Source organism: Xenopus laevis, chromosome 7S (assembly GCF_017654675.1).
Source record: "Xenopus laevis strain J_2021 chromosome 7S, Xenopus_laevis_v10.1, whole genome shotgun sequence".
Taxonomy (NCBI): domain Eukaryota; kingdom Metazoa; phylum Chordata; class Amphibia; order Anura; family Pipidae; genus Xenopus; species Xenopus laevis.
Window position 1 is genome coordinate 64,449,597 of NC_054384.1, and position 26,886 is coordinate 64,476,482.

At 41.7% G+C, this 26,886-nt stretch overlaps 2 protein-coding genes and 2 long non-coding RNA genes across 4 annotated transcripts in view; 2 read left to right on the forward strand and 2 right to left on the reverse strand.

Annotated features, from left to right (window-relative positions):
• LOC121396103 overlaps nucleotides 1-26,886 on the reverse strand; it is a 211,964-nt gene that overhangs the window by 73,146 nt on the left and 111,932 nt on the right. The window lies entirely within an intron of this gene.
• On the forward strand, nucleotides 1,685-14,248 carry LOC121396069 (coatomer subunit delta-like). The gene is made up of 9 exons (XM_041570668.1): nucleotides 1,685-1,981; nucleotides 4,502-4,681; nucleotides 6,952-7,163; nucleotides 7,772-7,936; nucleotides 8,526-8,691; nucleotides 8,914-9,061; nucleotides 9,887-9,995; nucleotides 13,140-13,344; nucleotides 13,573-14,248. Exons 1-9 carry the CDS (start codon nucleotides 1,700-1,702, stop codon nucleotides 13,660-13,662), a joined length of 1,557 nt encoding a protein of 518 aa, XP_041426602.1. The 5' UTR covers nucleotides 1,685-1,699; the 3' UTR covers nucleotides 13,663-14,248.
• Nucleotides 6,034-8,685, reverse strand: LOC121396095. The gene is made up of 2 exons (XR_005962813.1): nucleotides 8,562-8,685; nucleotides 6,034-6,601 (listed from the first exon to the last, which is right to left on the reverse strand). It is a non-coding gene; the product is annotated as an uncharacterized LOC121396095 (long non-coding RNA).
• Nucleotides 24,874-26,886, forward strand: part of LOC121396074 (cilia- and flagella-associated protein 251-like) — a 123,756-nt gene continuing 121,743 nt past the window's right edge. Inside the window, exons 1-2 of the mRNA XM_041570674.1 lie at nucleotides 24,874-24,887; nucleotides 25,533-25,574. Of these exons, the coding sequence (XP_041426608.1) occupies nucleotides 25,542-25,574 (33 nt within the window). The 5' untranslated portion in view covers nucleotides 24,874-24,887; nucleotides 25,533-25,541. The remainder of the gene's footprint in view (nucleotides 24,888-25,532; nucleotides 25,575-26,886) is intronic.

Here is a 26,886-nt window from a genome sequence, read left to right on the forward strand (position 1 = left end):
AAAATCAGTCTGCTCTTTTGAAACAGAGATTTCAGTGCAGAATTCTGCTGGAGCAGCACTATTATCTGATGCATTTTGAAAAAAAAAACGTTTTCCCATGACAGTATCCCTTTAAGTAAATGAAAGAGGGAGTGTATTTCTTGGTAATTGTTTAATTTTAGCAGGGGGAAGGCAGTTCAGGGAGATTGTCGCCCACAGAAGAGGCGATTAGTCGCCAGGTGACTAAATCCCCCCCCCCGAATCTGCCTGTGTGCCCCTGCCCAAAAGAAGATAAGATATATTCCCCCATATGTAATATAAGGCACTAAGTTTGCCCAGGTGCAGTAACCCATGACAACCAATAAGATTCTTTGATCTAAACAGGTGACAAATACATGCTACCTGCTGATTGGTTGCTATGGGTTGTTGCCCCTGAGCAAACTTAGTGCCTTTTATTACATAACCCTAATTGTCTCCAAAACATCTATTCAAAATTACTACTTACATTGTAGTATACTACTGCAGTTTGGATACCTTAGAGCTGGAGTACCCAACCTTTTGTGTCCGTAAGCCTCATTCAGTTGTAAAGAAAGTTGGACAGCAACACAAGCATGTAAAGAATTCCTGGATGTGCCAGATTTGGACTGTGATTGGCTATTAGTAGTTCCTATGTGGACTGGCAGCATACAGGAGGTTTTGTTTGACAGTACCCTGTTTTTATGCAACTAACGTTTGCCTTCAGGCCAACAATTTACAAATAAGAACCTGGTTTGAGGCCACTGGGAACAATATCCAAGGGGTCAGTGAACAACATGTTGCTTGTGAGCCACTGGTTGGGAAACGTGGCCTTAGGGCCACAGCTATGGGCATTCCTTTGTTCCACTGACTTTTGATGAAACCGCAATAGATGCCCCTGTTTGTCATCATTCTTGATTTTACTATGGTGTTTTTACTGAAGGACAAACACCATATTGAACATGCACAGAACTGTGACAGGCAGACTGCAGTGCAAAACAAACATCTCCAGGAGATTGGGTGTTACTTTGTCTTTTAAGTTTACTTTGACTCACAAAGCAGCAGTCTTCTGAGCCACCAGTATGAAGAATTTAGTTTAGCTTTTCCGTTTCAATGCTCACATATCTCTGGGCACCCATTGATTACATGCATAGATGACACTTTTTTTTTAATATAAACTGAAAAGCAGGAGACCTACAAACCCATAATCTTTTAGCATTTGCCCTGAGGCAGAGTATGTGTAGAAATGTTAACAACGGCAAAGGTGCGGATAATAGTTTTTCTTCTGTTGCTTTTAAATAAATTCATTAACTGTATGACTGCTTTTAAAATTCCAGTGCTAGGATTGACTTTTTTATATTGTTAAGGTGGCCATACACGGATAGATCCGCTCGTTTGGCGATGTCGCCAAACGAGCGGATCTCCCTCCGATATGCCCACCTTGAGGTGGGCAATATCGGGCTGATCCGATCGTGGCCCCTAGGACCCAACGATCGGATCCTTCACGTTCGCAAACGGGCGGTCGGATCGCGGGACCGCATCAACGAACAGATGTGGCCGCGATCCGACGGGATTTTTAACCCCATCCGATCGAGATCTGGCCGACTTTCGGCCAGATCTCGATCGGGGAAGCCCGTCGGGGGCCCCCATACACGGGCCAATAAGCTGCCGACTCGGTCTGTCGGCAGCTTTTATCGGCCCGTGTATGGCCACCTTTACTCAGGTGTTGCTGGCGGCAGCAGTGTGCACCAAGGCTGGTAAGGCCATTGTATCGAGGCAATTTGTTGAGATGACCCGCACATGTATCGAAGGACTTTTGGCCGCTTTTCCAAAGCTTCTGAACACAGGAAAGCAACATACGTTTGTTGAGACTGAAAGTGTTCGGTATGTTTACCAACCCATGGAGAAGCTCTACATGGTTCTTATCACTACCAAGAACAGCAACATCCTGGAGGACCTTGAAACACTCAGACTGTTCTCGAGGGTGGTAAGTACACAGAGTGTTCTGCTCGGACACCTGTACAATTAAGGGTCTGGCCACACGGGCAGATTCGTCGAGATTAGTCACCAGGCGACATCTCCTCTTCCCTGATCTTCCTTCTGCCGGCTAAAATGAAAATCACCTGGGGGTAGGCACTCGGAGCGCTTCGTTTTGTGAAGTCGCCCGTAATTGCCTCACGAGGAAACTTCGGACAACTTCGCACAAAGTGCTCCGAATATCTGCCTCCAGGCGATTTTTATTTTAGCCGGTGGAAGGCAGATCCGGGAGATTAATCGCCGCGAAGAAGAGGGGATTTGTCACCCTGGCGACTAATTTCCCCGAATGGACCTGTGTGGCCAGACCCTAAGATTCAAAATGGAAGGACATTAAGGAGCATATTTATCAAAGGTCTAGTTATAGAGTTTTTCTTTACCTTGAATGAACTCAAATGACCTCGAAACTTGAATAGTATCATATTTAAGAAAAAACTCAAGAGAATATTACTGACCCGAAATTGAATTTGACTAAACTCGAATAGAGGTTTTTTTTTTCTCCAAAAAAAAAAAATTTGAATATCAGGAAGACTATTAACATCTTCAAATGGGTCACTGGACCTCTGCCATTGACCACTACATGAACTCGCCAGGTTTTAGGTGGCGTACTATCGAATTTGAGTTGTTCCCAAGGTCAATGTACGATAAATCTCGAATTCGAGTTTGAATTTAAATTTGAATTTACAAGTCAAACCATAATAAATCTAACCTTAAAGGGTTTTTGGGTTTTTTTTAAATTCCTTATTTTGTCTTGGTTGCAATCCTGTGTGAAAATGTGTGGTGACTACTTCAGCTCCTTCCACACTCAATGATGTATGCTTATCTGCTCTGTCTCTCCCCAGTCCCCTTTCTACAAGCTGACACACTTCAGGAGTGTACACTTAAAGTAAATGATGACATAGCACAAGCACGCTATGTTTACATGACTGGTATTTATGGGAACAGAGACTCTCTGTAACATGTATTCAACATTGATAAGCATCTCAAGGTTTACAATATATGATGTTATGTATGTGTGTGTGTATATGCAGGGCCGCCATCAGGGGGTCACTGGGGGGACAGTCCTCCCGGGCCCGGTGGATTTCCCCGCTTCCAGGGGGCCCGGCCGCGACCTGACTCTGCCCTGCATTTTTCCCCACAGAGCTGCGTCCCGTGCGTACGCGTGACGTCAGTACGCACGGGCGCAACTCTATTTAAGCCGTCGCCGCCTGCCGCCTGCAGTCAGAAGATTGAGGACGTCGCTGGAGGAGGACGTGCTTCCTGGAGACAGCGAACGGACGGTGAAGACGACGAAGAAGACCCTCCTGGAGGAAGAAGAAGACGCCAGCACAAGCAGGTAAGTCCCCTGAGCCACCAATGTAGCCCCTGAGCCACCAATGTAGCCCCTGAGCCACCAATGTAGCCCCTGAGCCACCAATGTAGCCCCTGAACTGCAGGGCCCCTGAGCCCCATACTGCAGGGCCCCTGGGCCCCATACTGCAGGGCCCCTGAGCCCCATACTGCAGGGCCCCTGGGCCCCATACTGCAGGGCCCCTGGGCCCCATACTGCAGGGCCCCTGGGCCCCATACTGCAGGGCCCCTGGGCCCCATACTGCAGGGCCCCTGGGCCCCATACTGCAGGGCCCCTGGGCCCCATACTGCAGGGCCCCTGGGCCCCATACTGCAGGGCCCCTGGGCCCCATACTGCAGGGCCCCTGGGCCCCATACTGCAGGGCCCCTGGGCCCCATACTGCAGGGCCCCATAGCCCCATACTGCAGGGCCCCATAGCCCCACACTGCAGGGCCCCATAGCCCCACACTGCTGGGCCCCATAGCCCCATACTGCTGGGCCCCATAGCCCCATACTGCTGGGCCCCATACTGCAGGGCCCTTGAGCCCCATACTGCAGGGCCCCTGGGCCTCATACTGCTGGGCCCCATACTGCAGGGCCCCTGGGCCCCATACTGCAGGGCCCCTGGGCCCCATACTGCAGGGCCCCTGGGCCCCATACTGCAGGGCCCCTGGGCCCCATACTGCAGGGCCCCAGAGCCCCATACTGCAGGGCCCCTGAGCCCCATACTGCAGGGCTACCATACGGTTTGTGAATATGACCTTTGTGGTGAGGGGGCGTGGTTAAGGTGAGGGCGAGGTTAGGGGCATGGTTAGGGAGGTGTCGTGAGGGGGGCCCCGAAAATTTTGTTGTGCGGGGCCCCGTGATTTCTGATGGCGGCCCTGTGTATATGTGTATGTATATATATATATATATATATATATATATATATATATATCTATCTATATATACACACACACACACACATAACATCATATAATATGTTTTGGAATGGATATAGTGTAGCATAGTGTAGGTTTGCTCATAATGTAAATTAACCTTTGGTCCTTACAATTTGCCAGCTCGACAAGGGTGGTAATTTTTTAATATATAGATGATCCATGCATATTTCATAATATATGTTGTTGTATGCTCCTAATCTAGATTCCGGAGTACTGCAGAGCTCTGGAAGAGACCGAGATTTCAGACCACTGCTTTGACCTGATCTTTGCATTTGATGAGATTGTAGCTCTTGGATACAGAGAGAATGTGAATTTGGCTCAAATAAGAACTTTCACAGAGATGGACTCACATGAGGAAAAGGTGTTCCGGGCAGTCAGAGAGGTAAGGCTACATGTACAATAAAGATTTAGAGCTTAGTGTCAGACAAGAGGATGGAGGTCCCTGCCCCATATAACTTACAATCTAAATGGAAGGGTAACTTACAGACACAAATAGGTGGGATATTAAATGCTGTAGGTTACAGTGAGGGACACTGCCATATGAAGTTCATGAGGACGAGTTTGTAAGTTATTCTTTGTTTTATGAGAAGCCACAATAAGGACTTATGCAGGAGGTATGGCATATCATACTTATGGAGAATGTTCTCCTTAAACTGTAACTTAAGAATCAGTCTGAATCTTGTTACACTTTCTGATCTTAGCTCTTGTTTCTTTTCAGTGTATAACTGGTTTGTCCTTTAATTAGCTGTAGTAATGGATATTTAATGATCCATTAAAGAAAGTTATGGAAGTAACTATATAGCCACAGGCACTTTTTCCTAACCTTCGTTTCTATTGACCTTGATTGGTACCATCGATTAGTTTAGAGAATTTGAGTTCTTATATTATTACCAAGGGTATTCTGAACCCTCTGCACTTTTATCAATACGTTTGTGGGATGTCAAAATAATTACTATTGGGATTTTTATCAGAACCTTAATGCAGTGCACCTTTCTGCACCATTTCTGACGCATTTTTTGGTCAGCAGAGAAGCACCCAAAATCACCTCTTTTAGCTCCTGTTTAACTTAAAGGAGAAGGAAAGCTACCAAAGCAGTTTATTGCCAATAGATTAGCAACAATAATGCAAGCTATAACACTATATTTATTCTGCAGATTGCTTTACCATACCTGAGTAAACAGCTCTTGAAGCTCTCTGTTTGTTTAGGATAGCAGCTGCCATATCAGTTTGGTGTGACATCACTTCCTGCCTGAGTCTCTTCCTGCTTGCTCATAGCTCTGGGCTCAGATTACAGCAGAGAGGGAGAGAGGAGCAAACTGAGCATGCTCAAGTCCTAGCCCTGGAGGTTTATGCTGAAAACAGGAAGTCTGATACAGAAGCCCATGTGTACACAATAGAAGGAAAGAAATGCTGTGCTTTTTTGACAGAGGACTCAGAGCAGCATTACTTTGTGGGTTGACTGGTGTATTTATATAGACCTTTCTTACTTCATTTTAGCCTTTTCTTTTAAGGCTGGTATGCATTCTCTGCCTGTTCACTCAGCTCATGGGGCAAACAGATCAGAACAGCAGAAAGTGAAGAGGAGCTGCATGTCTTCACTTCCTCACCTGCTGATGCATTGCTTTATAGTCAATGTAGTGCATCAGCCCAATTTCTGAACAGACCTGGATACATAGCACATGGCTATCGATCAGAATTAGTGCCCCCCCATTCACATTTAATAATAATCATATATATTTATATATTATTTTTATTTTTTTGTATTTAAAATTTTTATTTTCAAAGATCAGCATATAGCAAAAATGGGTACATAGTAAAACTCAGAATCTGCAGGCACTGGACAATTCCCAGGCTGCAGCAGTATTGTGTCGCATTGGTACATAAAATACATTCCTGAGTTGTGTAATAGAGTAGCCTAAGTAGCAGGCAAGGAAATTATACAAAAAAGAAAAGAAAAAGGAAGAATGAAAATGAAGAAAAGAAATGATCAAAAGGAAACAGATAAACCAAATAAACATTTGCCTTTAACACTTGCGAGTACTGTCGTCATTTCTGCACTTACAGGTTCAGCATTGGGTCAAGAAAATTTAGGGTATCCCTTAAGTCAGAGTGGGAGGACAACTAAGAGCATTTAGGTTAAAGAGATATTTCGGTATGATAACCAGGGGGACCAGACTTTGTGGAAAGATTTCTGCGCACCATTTGTGTAGCTAGTTAGTTTCTCCAGAATGAGAACATTATCCAGCCTCCGTTTAACCTCAGGAAAGTCCAAGATGGGAGACTTCCAGGCTGCTGCAATGACCTGTTTGGAGGCAGAGAAAATATGCATTATTAATTTCCTGGTGAATTTGTTAATTCCTGGGATTCGCTTGTTGATCAATGCTTCCCCTGGATCCTTTTTTAGTGAAAGTCCTGTCACATTTGTAATCATCGTGTATATTCGTATCCAGAAACGGACTGCCTTGCGGCACTCCCACCATATATGTAAAAATGTATATAATATTATTTTTAAGGGTATTGTCCACATTAAACTTGTATGTGTGCAAAATAGTTAAATCCGAATGCTTTACCCAAAACATTTAAAAAAAAAAAAAAAAAAAAAAAAAGTTTCTGATTTGTGTTTATGTAATTTTCTTTCTACATTCTTTACAGACACAGGAAAGAGAAGCCAAGGCAGAGATGAGACGTAAGGCCAAGGAGCTTCAGCAGGCCAGAAGGGATGCAGAGCGGCAGGGAAAGAAGGCCCCTGGATTTGGAGGATTTGGAAGTTCAGGTGGCTCCTCCATGTCCAACAATGCAGTGTCGCTGATTTCAGAGACTATTATTGAACCAGAGAAAACAAAGAGTGCTCCTGTTCCATCAAGGTATACAAGGGAGATACATTTAAGAAATGTAACTGCAAACCAGATTAAAATAGAAGCAAATCTACCGAAGCAGTTTATTGCCAATAGATTAGCCACAATAATGCAAGCTATAAAACTATTTATTCTGCAGAATTCTTTACCATACCCGAGTAAACAGCTCTAGAAACTCTGTTTGTTTAGGAAAGCAGCTGCCATATTAGCTTGGTGTGACATCACTTCCTGCCCGAGTCTCTCCCTGCTCACTCATAGCTCTGGGCTCAGATCACAGCAGAGAGGGGAGGAGGGAGAGAGGAGCAAACTGAGCATGCTCAAGTCCTAGCCCTGAAGGTTTAAACTGAAAACAGGAAGTCTGATACAGAAGCCCATGTATACACAATAGAAGGAAATAAATGCTGTGTTTCTTTTGATAGAGGACTCAGAGCAACATTATGTTGAGGGTTTACTAGTTTATTTATATAAAGTAGACCTTTCTGATAAAGATTACTTAGTTTTAGCCTTTCGTTCTCATTTAACTGCATATTATTATTATTATTTAGTGGGAAGTGTAGAATTATGGTTATCAAAAAGTGTTTAAGTGTAGATGAAGCTTATTTTCTTGCCACCTGTAGGCCTTCTGGTTCTGGCAAAGCCCTGAAACTTGGCGCAAAAGGAAAGGAGGTGGATCATTTTGTGGACAAACTGAAATCTGAAGGAGAAACTATCGTCACCCCTTCATCTGGCAAGAGACCGTCAGAAGTGGCCAAAGTGCTTGCTCCCCCTGTGAACATGGAGAGGTCAGTGTTGAGTGTTGAGAATTTACAATGACAGTCTGATATTTTCAGTTGTGGTAAAACAGGCTTCAATCTGTTTTAACCAGTATTTTTTGTGCGGTATATATACACCTAAATAAGAAAAGTTAATTCTTGCTTTTATGTTTAGTTAAATGTGAAGAACCCTATATTTGTTCTCTTGACATTTGAGTGGAAGAAAGGTTAGCAAAGGAAAAACAATCAAAACTTCTTTAGCATTCATATCTGTTGGAAGGGGGTATAATGCACTCATTTACAAGGAATACAAGTGACAACACATTTTTAGATTTTTATGTTCAAAGCTGCCTTTATCAGACCAGCTTTCCATTTGCTGACTGGTAACTTACATATTCATTTTTATATCTGTAACAATTTGTTGGTTAAACAAAACAAGCTTGTGCCAAATCACTTTCCTTTCATGCTATAATCCCTATGTCTGCTTTGCATCTCCCAACGGGGCCATGGGAATATTTTTTCAGTGAAATGTGAACAGATTTCTGATACTTTTTTTTTTTATTTTGTAGAAAAACAACCCTTGACATTTTCTAGACTAAATCTTTATTTTTATCCACAGTGTTCACTTAAGAGTTGAAGAAAAAATCTCCCTTACCTGCAGTCGGGATGGAGGCCTTCAGAATATGGAGGTCCATGGACTTATCATGCTCAGGGTGTCGGATGACAAGTTTGGCAGGATCCGTGTCCACATTGATAATGAAGATAAAAAAGGAGTACAGCTGCAGGTAAGGAATCATCTGTATCCATTATCACTAAAATGGATTAATATTAATTTTAAATACACAAACAAGTAGACCTTTTTAACAATGTCTTTGTATACCATGCTTTGTACACTCATTTACAGTGGTACAGTGGTGGTAAGGCTGAAAAATTAAGTGAAATCTTTTTATAAACATTCAGTCTGATTATCAATGGATGCCATATATTATTTTGTTTTCTTGTCTCAGACTCATCCTAATGTAGACAAAAAACTTTTCACTTTGGATTCGGTAATTGGGCTGAAAAACCCAGAAAAATCCTTCCCCGTGAATAGTGATGTGGGCGTTTGGAAGTGGAGACTACAGACCACAGAGGAGTCTTTTATTCCCCTCACCAGTAAGTACTGAGTTAACTTGGTTACAAACAGGACGCACAAATCCATATTAAAGTTGATATTACACATTAATATATGGACAAGCCTTATTTAAAAGATAGCCACACACAGCATATGAGATAAGAATGAAAACCAGGTAAAGTGAAAAATAGCTAATTGTTTCAAGCAATACTGACTTGAGCCTGAAATAATGAATTAAAATACTATATTTTATATACCAAATCTTCTGTACTAGTCTTTTCTCCTTCACTTATTGACACTTATATGTTTTTATTAAAGGAACAGGAACACCAAAAATTAAAATGTTTTAAAGGAATGACAATGATGTACTGTTGCCCTGCACTGGTAAAACTGAGTTGTTAGATTCAGAAAGCTGCAAGCTGCTGTGTAGCCACAGGGGCAGCCATTCAAAGCTGAAAAGGGAGAAAAGGCACAGAACTCATAGCTGATAAGCTCTGTAGTATACAATGGGATTCTTCAGAATTTATCTACTGTGTATCCTGGGCTTGAATGGCTGCTCGATGTCTACACAGCAGTTTGTTTATATAAACTACAATTGTCTTTCTGAAACAAATACACCAGGCAGGTCCAAAGTCTGCGGAACAATTGTGGCCTGTTTTCAAATTTACAATACATCAAACCTTAGCGTGGTAATGGCGGAGCCTATGAGATTTAGGAATCGTATTTATCAATTGATGAAAGGTTACCATCTAGCATAGAACTACACCGGGGGGCCAGAAAATCCCTTGACTGTTTGTAAAAAGGATGAAATAAAATTGCTAACAGAACATTTTAATATGTGTACAAATGTCTTTTTCTTACCTTAGTTAACTGTTGGCCATCAGAAAGTGGGAATGGCTGTGATGTTAACATAGAATATGAGCTTCAAGAAGAAAGGCTGGAGCTGAATGACGTTGTCATTACCATTCCTCTACCGTAAGTGATGCAAAAAAAGGCACAAGATTTTGGGTATAGCAACAATCTCATTCTCTCCTTTTTGCAGGCAACCTATTCATAGTGTGTGTTTTTCCTGAAGGTCCAAGTATAAGGATGTTCTGTATTCAGTATTTAGCTACGACTCCTATTTATAGCTTGGAAGAATCTCCCCCTAGTTTTATTCTATGGATGCTACATATTACCATTGTCAATATACAGTTAGGTCCATAAATCTTTGGACAGACAACTTTTTTTCTAATTTTGGTTCTGTACATTACCACAATGAATTTTAAATAAAACAACTCAGATGCAGTTGAACTGCAGAGGTTGAACAAAAAGATTGCATTAAAATGTAATCACTTCATTTCAGGGGCTCAAAGGTAATTGGACAATTGACTCAAAGGCTATTTTAGGTGTGGGCAATTCCTTTGTTATGTCATTATCAATGAAGCAGGTAAAAGCCCTGTAGTTGATATGAGGGGGGTACTTGTACTTGGAAGATTTTGTTGTGAACAGACAACATGCAGTCAACGGAGCTCTCCATGCAGGTGAAACAAGCCATTCTTAAAGGACCAGTAACATCAAAAAAAAATTTCAAAAATTCGTTAGTATACAACGAAAAAAATAACACCATGATAAATTAATGTTTAAAATAGCAAAGCCTCCCAGGAGCAGCAGTAGGAATGCAATGACGGCAGGCTCACCATTGGATTCACAAGGGGTGCAGGAAAGTAGAGGAGGGCAGTGCGTCCATTCCTGCCTTGAAGAACCAGTTACTGTTCAGCGCTGTGGACATCTGCGAGCTGCCGGCCGGTTACTGTTCAGCGCTGTGGGCCAGGTACATCCCTTTCTTCCCAGATCTGCACATAACCGACCAGGTGGCTCTGTTGCGACGAACCCGGAGTTAGCTGCTCAGTGCTCCATGCCCCTTCATGTGGCCCCTCTCCTGGCTGCTTCTGGACTCCATGCTAATATACCACGCTGAACACACACCCTGCGGTATCGGCACCGGTTCTTCAAGGCAGGAATGGACGCACTGCCCTCCTCTACTTTCCCGCACCCCTCGTGAATCCAATGGAGCCCGCCGGCATTGCATTCCTACTGCTGCTCCTGGGAGGATGAAGAAGAGCTGGAGAATGTGATGGCTGCAGAGGACACGCTGTCAGTGAATAACCAGGGAGGAGAAGTCAAGCGCTGCAGAATGGATGGTCGCCTTTTCTGAAGAGGACAGGAAGTGGAATTTATGTAAGTTATTTCTTAATAAAGAAAACTTAAACTTTAATTTGTCTCGGTGTTATTTTTTCGTTGTATACTAACGAATTTTTGAAATTTTTTTTTTGATGTTACTGGTCCCTGCTGCAAAAACAGAAAAAACCCATCCGAGAAATTGCTACAATATTAGGAGTGGCAAAATCAGTTTGGTTCATCCCGAGAAACAAAGAAATCACTGGTGAGCTCAGGAATGCAAAAAGACCTGGACTTCCACAGAAGACAACAGTGGTGGATGATCGCAGAATCATTTCCATGGTGAAGAGAAACCGTTTCACAACAGCCAAACAAGTGAACAACACTCTCCAGGAGGTAGGCGTATCGATATCCAAGTCAACCATAAAGAGAAGACTGCGTGAAAGTAAATACAGAGGGTGCACTGCAAGGTGCAAGCCACTCCTAAGCATCAAGAATAGAAAGGCTAGATTGGACTTTGCTAAAAAAAAAACATCTAAAAAACAACTGAAAGCTGCTACAGTAAAGGCCTGGCAGAGCATTAAAAAGGAGCAAACCCAGAATCTGGTGATGTCCATGAGTTCAAGACATCAGCCTGTCATTGCCAGAAAAGGGTTTTCAACCAAGTATTAGAAATGAACATTTTATTTTCAGTTTTTTAATTTGTCCAATTACTTTTGAGCCCCTGAAATGAAGTGATTGTGTTAAAAAAAAGACTAGTTCCTCACATTTTTTATGCAATCCTTTTGTTCAACCATTCAATTAAAGCCGAAAGTCAGTAGTTCAACTGCATCTGAGTTGTTTTATTTAAAATTCATTGTGGTAATGTACAGAACCAAAATTAGAAAAAAAAGTTGTCTGTCCAAAGATTTATGGACCTAACTGTATTGCCCACTATAAATGTAAATATGGAGCATGGTTTTTGGAGCCTCTTTGTAATTGTAGATTCATTCACTTTGATAACGGTATTGATGAGAGCTACCTGTAGGTCCTTTGATGAAATTCTGGAGATCTTAGAGACTTTGAGCTTGTGTTCTGCTTTTGGTCTGGTCCTTCTGGTACTGCCTGGCAAGGCAAGTTGGCAGTTTTTTTCTAAAACCTTTCCACTTCTAGATGATGTTGTAAATAGTAGATTGTAAACTATTTTGGGCAGGGCCCCCAAACCTTTTTTATTGGTTTTGTATTTTTTGTTGTATGCTTAGGGGCTGATTTATTACGGTTCGAATTGTTAATTCGAATTTCCATTATATTTGTTGTATCACCTTTATCAATATTGTAGAAATGAAGGTAAAGATCTGCATATATAGTTCCCAAGGGAGTAGCATTCTTTCTCTAGGGGCTATGATAGTAAGGGGGAGATTTCTCAAGGCTTGAATTGAGAATTCAAATTTGCCAAATTTTTTTTATGGTCAAAACTGTCATTCATCTAAGGAGTTATTCAAATTCGATTTGAGTTTTTTAAAAAAAATTTGAATTCGATTTTTGAGATTTATCATACTATGGCATTTTAAAAACTCGAATTTGACAATTCACCACCTAAAACCTGCTGCATTTCTGGTTAAGACGTCCAGGGAACAATTTGGAGAAAAAACTCAAATTGAGGTTTTTTTTAGATTCAAATTGAATTCGATTTGAGTTTTTTGGTCAATTTAATTCATGCGAGTTTGAAAAATTCGATTTTTTTTAAAATAAATTTCGATTGGTCGAATTTATGGGAGTTTGTAAAATTCGACCTTTGATAAATGTGCCTCTACGAGTGCGAGCGAGACTAAAATTTGAATGCAGTTGAGTGACCTACTGCATATAAGTTTGGCACTTATTTAAGTGTGTTGAGCTGCCTTTATTGTAAATTGATACTTGTACTTTGGGTGCAATTTTTTTTTTGTTAACACCGCTGTCATTTTATTTTATTTCCATCAGTGCTGGAGTAGGATCTCCAGTAATAGGAGATATAGATGGAGATTATCACCATGACAGTAGGCGAAATACACTTGAGTGGACACTGCCAGTTATAGATTCCAAGAACAAGACGGGGAGCCTGGAGTTCAGCATCGCTGGACACCCAAATGACTTCTTCCCTGTCACCGTCTCTTTTGTGTCCAAAAAGAACTACTGTAGCCTACATGTAAGTGCATAAAAGTTGTTGTCTCTCTACTTGCTCCATGCCTTTTAATGTATTCAATGCAAATGTCTGCTCTAATATATTTTATTAATCTTGTTTATTGTAAAGTGAACCTATTGCTTTTTACATAATAAGCTTTTGCTTAATGCATTACGGTAAATACACACAATATATTATATTGTAATACATTATTGCAGACCACTGAAATGACCTTCCGATCTTTTTTTACAGGTGACCAAAGTAAACCAGGTGGATGGAAACAGTCCAGTAAGATATTCTACTGAAACATCCTTCCTGGTGGATAAATATGAAATTCTGTAACAGAGTGAAGAGTCGACCACAGCAATTTTGTCTTTCTTTGCAAGTTGTAAAAGAAGCATCTGAAGGATTTCTTTCTGCCCTAAAACATACAGTCATGCAGAAAATAAATGTATATTTTTTCTGCAGATTTTGTCCACTCCAGCCTTTTGAGAGAGAGAGTAAAACCCACAGATTTATTTTCCTGTTCTGTTTCAGTATATTAATCTCTTTGCATCCTCGTTATTTCAACAAAGATTTGTTTTTTTCCTCCCTCCTACAACCCATCCCATTATTATGGGATGTGAATATTGCAAACAATGATAATTTATATATCTGAGGTCCTGTTAAAATTGTTTGTGTCCAGTTTTGTTTTGGATTAGTCCAATTTCTATGCCTTAGTCATCATTAAACCTTCCCTGCCATTTATTTGAAGAGGAATTGGGTGGTTTATTGAGGGGGGGGGGGTTCTGGGAGCACAGACAATTTGGGGAAGAGGGAGATGGAACATGTCCTATTGAAACCCTGTTAATTTGCATAGAAGATCTGCACATTCCATAGTAAACACAGAAATACTGTTCTGTAACCCAATAAATAAATCAAACTTAAAGTGGAAATGGAGTTTGTCTTTACAAAGAATGTTGAAAATATAAAATGCTGGAGAATAGGTGCCTAGCCGTTATCTTGTGTTAGGGAGCTGCTATCTGGTTACCTTCCCATTGTTCTGTTGTTAGGCTGCTGGGGGGAAAGGGAGGGGGTGACAGGGTCGGACTGGGGGGCTTCGGGCCCACCGGGGCTACTGCCCCAGGGCCCTGCTCCGGCCCCCGCTGCTAATCCGGCGTGCTTCATTGGACCAGTGCGCGTGCACGCGGCGCCGCGTTTGTGCGCACGCGCGCAGCAATAGCTTTGTGCGCATGCGCAGATCCTCTATTCTACCGCGACCCCCGACAAAGTGGGGTCGCGCATCCAAACTACGTAGCGGATCTGGGCCGGCGGGGCCCACAAGAGCCCGGGGCCCACCGGGTTTTTTCCCGGTGTCCCGCCGGCCCAGTCCGACACTGGGGGGTGATATCAATCCAACTTGCAGTACAGCAGTAAAGAGTGACTAGTTTATCAGAGCACAAGTCACATGGCAGCTGGAAAACAGACAATATATCTAGCCCCATGTCAGATTTAAATGTAAAAAAAAAAATCTGTTTGCTGTTTTGAGAAATTGATTTCAGTGCAGAATTATGCGGGAGCAGCACTTTTAACTTATGCATTTTGAAAGTATCCCTTTAAATTAGCTTGCTTTTGATCCTGACCTGCATGCTCAGATTTAAAAGACAAATAACTGAACAGGCACAAGACTTACACTGGCCATAGACATGCAGATTTACCTTCACGTTGGACGATGGTTCGGTGCCATCTCCTGACCTGCCACTAACCATTCAGATAGTAGTAAGAGAACAGATCAGACGATGCTTTGCCCCTGACAGCAATCATAGATAGGTCCGACAAAAGCTGGTGACAGTCTCCCACTGGTATCGTCAGATCGGCAATACATGCAGAGATATTATCCTAGCAAGTAAGAAAGGTGGAGTTGATGGCAAACCAGGGAAGAGTGGAAAGGAAGAGAGATGGAGTAAAGAACAACAATTCAAATATGGCTAAATTTCAGATAAGTGTTGGGACAGTTGTCATCACAGAGATAAGGCAACATTTTTCCTGGCAATAGGTAAAAGGCGGTGGGGGTTGCACCATGGTAGGCTTTTCTTGGGCACCAGAGCAACTAGTTCGGGGACTAGTGAATGAGGGTTGAAGCTAGCTTGTTGTGGACAGGGCGTGTAAGTTTGGAGAGAAAAAGCATGGCTGAAGCTGGAGTTACTGGCTTATGTGCTAATAGGAACATCTCTTGTGGAAAGAGAGATGGTAGATGCTGTCTAAAGTAGCAATGGGGATTTGTGATGGGCAGATCTGTCTGCCCATCAAACATAGAAAATTCACAAAACCCATTGGACACAATACATTGGAATCTATAGACATTATTTAGTGAGGAAACCTGGTGAAATATTTCACCCATCATTAGTGAAGATAATAGCCTCTGGGAAGGGACTGTGGCTGTGGGATAGCAGGAATAGTAAGTAGGTAGGTGCCTATAAGTAGCAGTGGGGATAGCAGCAAAGTTGCAAATGGGCACAAGGTCAACATAATATTTCCACTAATTGTTAGCATAGAGTTAAAATGGATGTAATCTGATAAGTATTCCCATCTGAAAAAGGGAAGTGTTGGATACGAACACCCTCAAAGTGATACTGAAACTAAACATTTTCTTTTCAAAATATGAATCTACATTAAAAGTTACATATAAAAATCCATTTTATTCCCCATTGACCCTGACCAACCTCGATCTCTACCACAAGAGACCCCACTCGAATGGGCCACCCAATTCAAATACCTAGGAGTGATAGTCCATACAGATCTCACCAAATACACTACCTTAAACCTCAACCCAATTTTAGTTTATCTGACCAATACGTTAAATCGATGGACTAAACTCCCTCTGTCTCTCTGGGGTAGAGTAAATGTCATTAAAATGATTTACCTCCCCAAAATTCTCTACCTACTCCATAATGCGCCAATATTTATCCCCAAAAAATACTTTAAAAGTATAAACCAAATCATGATCCCCTTTCTCTGGAACAATAAAACACCCAGAATCGCTTGGTCAAAGTTGTGTGCACCATGCGACGAGGGAGGACTGGCCCTCCCCAACTTCCATTGGTATTTCATAGCTTCACAAATATATTACCTCCACTGGTGCTTTAACCCTGACCCGTATAACCCAAACTCGCAGTTACAAGCTCTTTTACTATCCTCGTGGGAGAGTCTCCGCAACTTTCCATATCGGAGTCCCAGGGATTCTGGCCTGCTACCGACAACACTGACTACCCCACAGAAGGCCTGGCTGATAGCTCTCAAAATCTTGGGCCATTCACCACCCCTCCTATCCCCTCACCTCCCACTCTGGGGAAATTCCTATTTAAATCACTTTAGATCTGGCCAAGGCAAGGCATTAAATGCTTGAAGGACCTCCTTGAGAATCATACCGTTGCCACCCATTGCACACAACAACAAAAGTGCCAGCCAACGCAAATTCCACTATTTAAATACCTACAATTATGACATACCTTCAACTCCCAATTTAACAGTCTTACACCCCAGCAATCCTGCCTAGTCATAGAAGAAATTCTTCATGATCCCAATCCAGCAAAGCTGGTGTCCCGGCTCTACAAGCAATTCCTTTTATCCGGCTCCAAACCTTTTCGATCAGCACAAGACTGGTGGAATACCAAAATTGTAGGCCTTGAGCAGGATAACTGGGACGAAGCAACAGAACACCTATACACTGGCCTGATATCATTGAAAGACAAACTAATACAATATAAAATTATGCATCATATTTACATAACTCCCACACGACTCAAACTGATGGGCCAGATCCCCTGCGACTCCTGTCCAGGTGTCACCAACAAGCTGCGGATTTCTTCCATCTAATCTGGGAATGCCACTACATATTGAGTTTTTGAACACAAGTCGTAAACTATCTAGCGGATAATCTTGACTTCCCGAGAATAATTTCATCTACAGTTTGCCTTTTGGGGGTCCTAGAAGAGATAATCCCAGCTAAATATACTCAAATCTCTTTTCATATCCTACTCTTTTATGCAAAAAAAACTGTAGCCCTACACTGGATGGGTAACCTCTCACCCTCTCTCAATGCTTGGGTACAACTGGTTAACAAAGCAGTACCCCTATATAAGCTCACCTACAAAGTTAGGGGAACACCAACAAAATTTGATAAAATTTGGGGCTTGTGGAATGACATTGACCCGACCCCTCTATAGCAAGTCTTAGCCGAGTCCATCTCCTATTATGAAATCCTTCATGGTTTGCTATCCTACATATCCTCGAGGGTCCCAACCTAGCCTTCAGATGTAAAGTTGCTCTGAGTTTGATAGTGTCCATCTCAACTGCTCAATAACTGTATTGTGTTATGCTTGATGATAGCATGTGCCATATTTTCTTCCTGCCTAACTTGTACAGTTTAGTCTGCGAGTGTACTTATTTGTTGTATGTATGACTGATGTGTGTGTTTAAATATAAGAAATAAAACTTACCTTTAAAAAAAAAAAAGTTACATATAGGTCACATTGATCGTTTTTTGCTGATAGTTCTGGTTTTCTAAGTAATTATTACCTGAAGTTCTTAAACCTGATTGTTTTGCCAACCTGACTGTCCCATTTCAGTCTGTCAATTAGAGTTTCTAATGCTAATGGACTCCTGCTGCACAAATATGGCAGCCCCCTCCTAGAAGAGCACTGGTGTAAGAAAGGTCATGTAAAAGCATCAGGCAAATACTTTTATGGCAAAATTATAAATAGCATTCAAAGATAATGTTATGATGGATATAAAAAAAGGTTATTTTCTGGTGGCAGTATCTTAATATTCAATTAAATCTTTAGCTAATGAAAGTAAATAATGATTTTATAATACATTACAGTACAATCCATAGATCCTACCTCACACCGGCCAGACTGCACTCAAAGGGCCTTAAGCCAGATAAGTTATGTTTCAAATGGGGGACAAGCCCAGGTATATTTCTACATGTGTTCTGGACCTGCCCACCGGTTGACAAATTTTGGGGTAAAGTGGAAACACTAGACATGCCAATTGTGCGGTCCCCAGAAGCATGTCTATTGGGCCTAGTGGAGAATATTGTCCAGGACAAATACCGGCGTTCCCTTCTGCGACTCCTCTATTACTATGCCAGGAAAACCATTATTTAGACTTGGAAACTATCTACCCCACTCACCCAAAAGTGATGGAAATCTATAATAAGCACTTCCCCTTTACAAGTTAACATATATTCGATTCATTTGAGAAAGTCTGGGGTAAGCAGATTTGATTGGTACAAACATACCCCAGGTTACTACTTAGCAAAACTATCTACATATAAAGGAACAGACGCCAACACATGACCCCACGGTCCAACCAGAACCCCCCCTCTTGTACCCCATTTGTGTTTTTTAAAAAAAAATGTGTTTGATCTTCTAATATGTAACCACTCAGATCTAATATGTAACCACTCAGATCTGCCTCTCACTCTGGTGGAGTCGCTCAACTTATGAGAATAATTGATGTATGCATTGAACAACATTGTATAGTTACCCTTTATCTCTGTACGTTGAAAAAAATCTTTAGCTAATGAAAGTAATTAAAATATGTTGATGGTGTTTGTGTAAGGGTATAAAAGCATAAGGTATGATGTAAACGAGAGGCAATTTTTGTCTGAAGTTGCTGAATGGCATGTCAACATTCTGAGCTTGGTGCCTCGAAACAATAAACCACCTTCTCTACTGAGGGTCCCAGCTGTTGTGTTTCCAAAGGGAATCATTACTGGACTTCAATTGTAATTATACCACTGAAAATTAAAAAATATGCTAATTGATCAAAAGCGCCAATTGTGTTTTTGCTCAAATAAACTGCCAGATTCAGATTGATATACTAGCGCGGGTATGGGACCTGTTATCCAGAATGCTCGGGATCTGTGGTTTTCCACATAACGGATCTTTTAGTAATTGGGATCTTCATACCTTAAGTCTACTAGAAAATCATATAAATAAACCCAATAACTTGGTTTTGCATCCAATAAGGATTAATCATATCTTAATTTGCATCACGTACCAGGTACTGATTTATTATTACAGAGAAAAAAGAAATCATTTTTAAAAATTTGGATTATTTTATTATAATTCAGTCTCTGGGAGCCATTCTGTAATTCAGCGCTTTCTGGATAACGGGTTTTCGAAAAACTGATTCCATACCTGTCTTATAAATATACAGCTGTCACTTTCATCAGGGACACTATCGGAAACTTTGGTGCCCCATTCATGTTATTTATATGGGGGCCCTCATGAACACAAGTGCACAGGACTATGGCTATGTCCTTATGCACAAATAATTAACTCACAGGTAGGTTTTGCTGGGACAGAAGGTTTCATTTTTGACATTTTCAATTAAATCACAGCTACTATGATACAAACTCCCCAATCATTTTACTGAAAAAAAGGAATGTAACATAAAAGAAACAGACCCTGCAACTGCTGGGCTCCCAGGAACTATAGGGGCCACGTGAGATGGCTAAGCAGCTGCAATATATTTCCATGGAAAATGTCTTGGTCCTTGTTTAGGGACCCAATGTTGTTGCTGTGGGGGCAATAACCAGTCATTACACTGCTGAAAATAATGTAGGAGAAATTCAGATAATTACGTATATAGGTCTCAATGTAAACAGTTGTTACATTTTATTATGTAAATAGTTCAATTAATGAATGTACTAATGAGTCAGATCAAACCCTAGCCATCTACTGTCACACTGCTCTGCATTGTTATTTGCATGTTATATAGTTGAGTAAGTCAGCAGAAAAATCCTTTCTGTGCAGGGCCCTGACCAACAAAGTTAGCCACTGCTAAAGTTGAGCATGAAGAAGAAGAGACAATGAGAAAGTGTTGGAAGGGTCGCTGCCTGTTTGCCTTAGATCACTTATCCCCAACCAGTGGCTCATGAGCAACATTGATGTAACTGTTCCTTTAAAGCTAGTGCTCATTATTGAATTCCTTCAGAAATACCATGTGCCCTACCAAACAGAGCCTCCTGCAGGCTGCCAGTCCACATGGTGCTGCCAAATAGCCAGTCACACTCGCTCTGAACTTTTTAAAGGAAAAGGAAAGTCATCATGCACTTGGGTGTCCCAAATGTTAGGCACCCCAAGTGATTGTATTTACTTATCTGAAACCCCGGCCGGTGCTCCTATCAGCAGAAAACTGCACCGGCCCAGTGAGCACCACGGAGCGATCCACTTCCGGCTTCTTCTTTCTTCAAATTTCCCGGGGCAAACGCATGTGCAGTCTTTTTAGTTAAAGTTTGTTTTTCTGTTCTACTGCACATGCGCAGCCGCGCGAAGAAAGAGGGTGCAAATTGCCTCAAAGCTTCAACTTTCCAGCATCATATCGCCCATGTTACATTACCAGCATAAAGCTCTCTCTCTCTCTCTCTCTCTCTCTCTAGAATGCACTTCTTTCTAGCTTGCATCAGCGTAAGGGAGATAAGGAGAGGGAGTTGCAGGGAGCAGGTCTGGGCCTGCTCCCGGTGTTCTGCCTGCTCAGTCCGACCCTGGTTCTGTTGTAAACTGTCCAGATTCTTAAAAGATATTACAGACAATATAAAATCTTCTGTGGAATTACCCCATGCCCCAATCTCACCACATATACTATTAAACTTCATCTACACTTCAGCCCAATTATCTATCACACCCAAAGGGAAGGCTTTATAACCCCTGACCCTAGGCAAGGTCATCAATCACATAAACATGGCCCTTGAACCAGATATTGACTCCTCCTCAGGATGCTCCATTATACCACATATGAAAATCCAGGCATTCTGAAAACTACTCAGACTGACATGTTGGGCTGCCCCCTGGCTTTCCCCAAGGAATCTTTAGAAATAAAAACAGAATCAAAGCTCTAAAACTACATAAGAAATATTGGACACCCTTTCTAAAACTGGGAAGTGGATTAACGTACCCGCTCTCCATATCCCAGTCTTTGGCAATCCTACTTTCTCTCCTCACCTAGACTTAGACAACTACAAGGGATGGCAACTAGAGTCACATTCTGGCACCAGCTTTTTCATCAAAGGCAACTAATATAAAATAAAAGAACTTCTAGGAGACAGAACACCTAGTGAGTTAGGATTAAATACCGACAAATCCAATACTCTATCCACACACAATTCCCTCCACATAAGGCTAGACCTGAACCTATATTTATACATCTCAAACAAATATAGGCCCAAAAAGATGCCCCTAACAAAGTTGTTTTACTATTCTATAAGCAGATCCAAGGGCTCAAAACTTAGACAAGGACCAATGGACAAAAATTATGCAATTTACACAACCTCTTCCCCATGTGCTTACATACAAGAGCCTAACTATAAATACAGTAGAACCCCCATTTTACATTTTTCGTGATGTGTGGGACAAGAAATTCTCGATCCCCACCCAATCTGCACCCGTCCCAGCCCACTGTTGCCCCTCTATTTATAGACTCATGCCACCCCGCCCATGCAGTGACATCACAAAAGGGGCAGGGTGGGCTTGAGTATATAAAATTAGGAGCCGGAAGTACTAGGTCGAGGGTGTGGAGTAAGGGAGGCCACCTTTTCTGAAAAAAAAATTCTGGAATTCCTATATATCTATCTTTTTTCCCTTTTACCATTGGGATCAACCATCATTTTTACCGGCCGGTAATCCTGGAACCCGCCAGTGACCCGAGGATTTGGTGCAGGAGTCGGCCAGAACCCACCTAACCCGCGGGTTTCAGGCAGGTCCGGAATTCACCTGCACATTTTTGCTGCGCACCAGCGAGACCGGTGGGAAGTAAGGAGAAGGAGTGCAGGAAACGGGTCTGGGCCCAGCCAAACCCTGGGAACTGTCCTATCCTGAAACTATTGTGGAACATCAAGACAATTACTGATACAGATATCCCTCACACTTCAATCACAGTTGTCTTAAATTATTCCTCCCTCTCTGCTAGCCTGTACAGAAAATGATCCATTCCTGTTGATACTGCAAAGGCCCTCATCCTAATGAAACGGAGACAGACTGATAGCCTAAGAAACTGACCCAATCAACTGGCTGAAATCCACAGAGTTTAGACCTACCTCAACTAAAAAAAACACAGAGGTTTGCAAATTAATAGTTTTATTGGATGTAATTCACAAACATTGACCCACAAATTATAGGTATTCCCCTGTACTAAGTACAATTCAGCAGGAACAGTCCCTAAGTTTGGTAGTTTGCTCATAGGCTGTACAGAGAGTTCACATAAAACTATAACTATGTACTAATATATCCCCTGTACTAAGCACAATTCAGCAGGAACAGTCCCCAAAGTTTGCTCAAAGCCTGTACAGTAAGATCCCATAAAACAATGGCAGCAAAGGTATTCCACTGTACTTAGCAAAATTCAGCAGGAACAGCCCCTATGTTTGCTCATAGCCTGTACAGAGAGATCCCATAAAACTATGGCACCATCTCTACCTACTATAGCTGCTATCCCAAAGCCACACTCCCTTCCCAAATGTGTTGCAAGGACCCCAATATTTGCAGAGACCACTGCAGATGCTAGGTGGTAGCTGAAGAGAAGAACATGTAGATGGCTTTTAATCTGACATATGCTCTTCATATAATGTGGAAAGTAATTGAAAAAAGTCTTTATTTCTGGGGAACAATCTGAAAACAATTGAACTGAAAATTTGGAAGGTAAACAACCCCTTTAAGTATATGGCACCAGCTAAACAAAAACTGTTCACTGGCTCCATATCCATCACCACTGACCCCAATAAGAAACAACACTGACTACTTACCTGGGATTGAACATAAGGGATACAAAACTGCTTTTGGGCTCCAGAATCTTCAATCGAGGCAACTTCTAGGCATGGTAAAAGACCAGATCCCCATGCTCCTAAAAAACAAAGAAAAGCGGTGAGTTGGGGACAAGTGGAGGTACAGACAGCTGAAACATTACATGACGTCTATATCAATAGGAAATACTGTGTGTAGACCACTAACCAGCTTTGAAACACATAGCTCTATAAATACACCGACACAGACTCTCTCTAACGTACAAGGTCATGCTGGAACACAAACACCCCAACTTACCGGACTATACTAAGTCTTGGGAAACAGACAAACCTCAATCCCTGAGCAAGATTGGCTGGACATATTCCAAATAATCACAAAATGCTCAATAAGCAATAAATACCAAGAACAATGAGATCCACCATCTCTACCCACTATTTAGGCTAAGGTGCCCCCTATAAGCAAAGGACCCCCCAAAACCATGGCTGATGAATGAATGGACCCAACAGATATGGCAGCGCAGTAATTGCACTGACTCAATAGGCCACACATACAAAGCAATGCTCTGTGTACTTAATAGTCTGTGTATGTGCTGCACATCTAATTAGAAATAAATGCCATATAAACCTCACTCATCAACAGGGGACACTTCCCCTTTAAGAGCAGGGGACAGAGGTGACTTCCTTCCACCTGGGAGTGTGACAGTTGGTTCAGTCCGTTGGTTGGCCCTGTGGTGAGAGGTAAGTGTACTTTCCCTCTGGGAGATTTTTTGCCAAAAAACCTTTATTTTAGTGGAAAAAGAGGAGGGAATTTGGGCAATGTCCCCCACAGACTAGCAGGTGGTGTGCCTCTCCCTGATTTTAGTGAATTTGGATATTTTTCCCCTAAAATGTGCTTGGGAGATGCCTTTAATCTTAGTGCTGGTTGGGAGACACAGACTTTTTGTGCATTTGGCATTATGCAGGGCTGCCAGCAAATATTCACATTATCTTCAGAAGGAAACTTTTGGGGACCCTGTAGCACACCATAAGGAACTAGGGGTGGGAAGCAGAGGCACGTGCCATGGGGACAGTTGGGGGTGATGAGTGGGGGGCATACAGCAGGTCCCATAGAAGAGACTTTACACCTAGGGTTTGACAGTTGGTTTAGTCCGTTGGTTAAGTGTATATTCCCTCTGAGAGATATTTTGCTAAATAACCTTTACTATAGTAAAAACAAGAGGGGAAAAGGTAGGATGACGCCCCTCAGACTAGCAGATGTTGCTCCTCTCCCTGATTTTAGTGAATTTGGAGATTTTTCCCCTAAAATGTGCTTGGGAGAAGCCTTTAATGTTAGTGCTGGTTGGGAGACACAGACTTTGGCAGTTATTTAGGGCTCTCTGCTAATTGACTGTGTGAGGAAACTTCCAGCATTCTAGAGACCGAGGCTCAGTACCTGGTGGAACTGATACAAAGCTCAAAGTTTAGGGGAAAATACATTTCTGCTTTCCTCTGTATTAAATAGGAAATATTAAGCGCTAAATTCCTTAACTTGCCTTTATATTCTCTTTTCTATACAGATTGCTACAGTGCCTTTCCTGCATTTTTGGACCGCGACTTCGGTGATTCACACCTGCCCATTAACACCTGGGAGTTTTTTTTTGGCTTCTCCATTGTTCATATAATTACATCTTTATCTGAACAGTGTAAGAGAGCCAGGGGTTCCTTAGGGAGACCCCCCTTGGGGTGCCCCGGCCTTGTGCCGCCCCCTATTTTTTTCCCCCCATCGGAGAATCTTCTTTAAGAGGTAATCTTGCAAATTCAACTGATTCAGCACATGATTTCTTCTTCAGAGAGTCTGTCGTAAATTCACTTGGGGGGTCGGCTTTGTGCATATGAGCCCATACGGCTACTGTATATGGTATTTATAAGAAGCCAATTCATCAGCAGCATTAATAATGGGCTTTAATCATTGACTGGAACAATGTTTCATACAAATGGGAGAATATAGATAAGGAAATACATAAATGGGTGGTTCACCTTTAATGTATATTTTAGTATGTTACAGGATGGCTACTTCTAAGCAAATTTTTCACTTGTCTTCATTAAATGTTTTCGATATTTTTCTGACTCTTTCCCGCTTTCAATGGGTCACTGACCCCATCAAAAAACAAATGGTCTGTAATGCTACACATTTATTGTTATTGCTACTTTTCTTCAAAGAACATGGTTGCTAGAGTCATTTGGACCATAGCAACCACATGGCTGAAATTGCAAACTGGAGAGCTGCTGAAGAAAAAGCTCAATAACTCAAAACCCACAAATAATAAAAAAAGAAAAACCAAGTGAAAATTGTCTTAGAATATCACTATCTGCATCATACTAAAAGTTCATTTAAAGGGAAACAACTCTTGCCTTCACTTTGGCTGATTATGTCTATTTGTCCCTGTAGGTTTCAACGATGGACAAGGTGCAGAGAAATCCATCTCTTCTGGTAATGCCTCAGTGTAAAACAATCCTCTCTCATCTGAACTGGTGTTTCCCTTTCTCTCTTCTATATAAGTTCTACTTAAGCTGTCTGTCTGCACTGCTTCTTTATATATATATATATATATATATATATATATATATAATATATATCTATATCTATATATATAATATATATCTATATCTATAGCTATAGATATATATATATATATATATAGATATAACAACGAAAAACCGCACACACAGGACTTATAGGGGCAAATTCACTAAGATGCGAAGTTGCGCCAGGCGCAACTTTGCCGCACTTCGCCAGGCGAAGTTTCGCCAGGGCTCCGCAAATTCACTAAAATCCGAAGTTGCGCACAGGGGTAGCGTAAGGTTGCGAAGTTGCGCTAGCGTTGATTCGCTATATAAAGCGAAGTTACGCTAGCGAAGGCTAATTTGCATACGGCGCGAAATTCAAATTTCAATGGAGGAATACGTATCTGCACTACAAATGCCTAGAAAACCTTCAAATCAGCAAATAAAAAATTTATTTTGCCCTACACATGTGCCCACTGTCTAGGTAAGTTGCCATGAATCAGGAAATGTAGGGGGGAGGAAGGGGAGCCCCAAAAATTTTTCGATCTTTTTCAGCCTATCACCCATCATGTAGAAAACATGCCAGCGTTTTTTGGGACTTAGAAAAAAATCTTTTTTTAAACAATCCCTATCTACTCTATTGCGCTTCGCCAGGTCTGAGATGGCGAAGGAAGTCTAGCGTAAAAGGTAGTGTTCAGTACATTGCGCAAGTTAGTGAATTTGCGTAGTTTCGTTGCTAGCGAAAATTCGCCTGGCGTAAGGTTGCGAAGTAACACTAGCGAAACTACGGCAGCGTTCGTTAGTGAATTTGCGCAGTAGCGAAAATGCCAAACGCTAGCGAATTAACGCTAGCATTCGGTGCTTCGCGCCTTAGTGAATTTGCCCCATAAGGTGCAAAAAATAAAAAAGGTTTATTGCAACGTTTCGGCTCCTGTACTCGAGCCTTCTTCAGGCCACCTTCACAGGAGCCGAAGCGTTGCAATAAATCTTTTTTTTATTTTTTGCACCTTATAAGTCCTGTGTGTGCGATTTTTCGTTGTTCTATGTATAATTTACTATAACCTGCACCTGGGCAATTGCCTATTTACAAGAGTGCTCCAGCTGTATGAAAAAAAAAAAAAAAATATATATATATATATATGTCGGAGCTGCCAAACCTTTTGCCTCTGTGCATGTAGAACTGACATCCAGGGAATCCAATCACTACGTTTATTTAATTTTCAGAATAAAATGCCCTT

Bases quoted from the DNA above. Each gene is read 5' to 3' on its own strand.
- LOC121396069 (XM_041570668.1), top strand. From the start codon at position 1,700: ATGGCCACCTTTACTCAGGTGTTGCTGGCGGCAGCAGTGTGCACCAAG. The intron at 7,937-8,525 runs GTCAGTGTTGAG...TTTTATCCACAG, and splicing joins CCCCCTGTGAACATGGAGAG to TGTTCACTTAAGAGTTGAAG. The intron at 13,345-13,572 runs GTAAGTGCATAA...CTTTTTTTACAG, and splicing joins AGAACTACTGTAGCCTACAT to GTGACCAAAGTAAACCAGGT.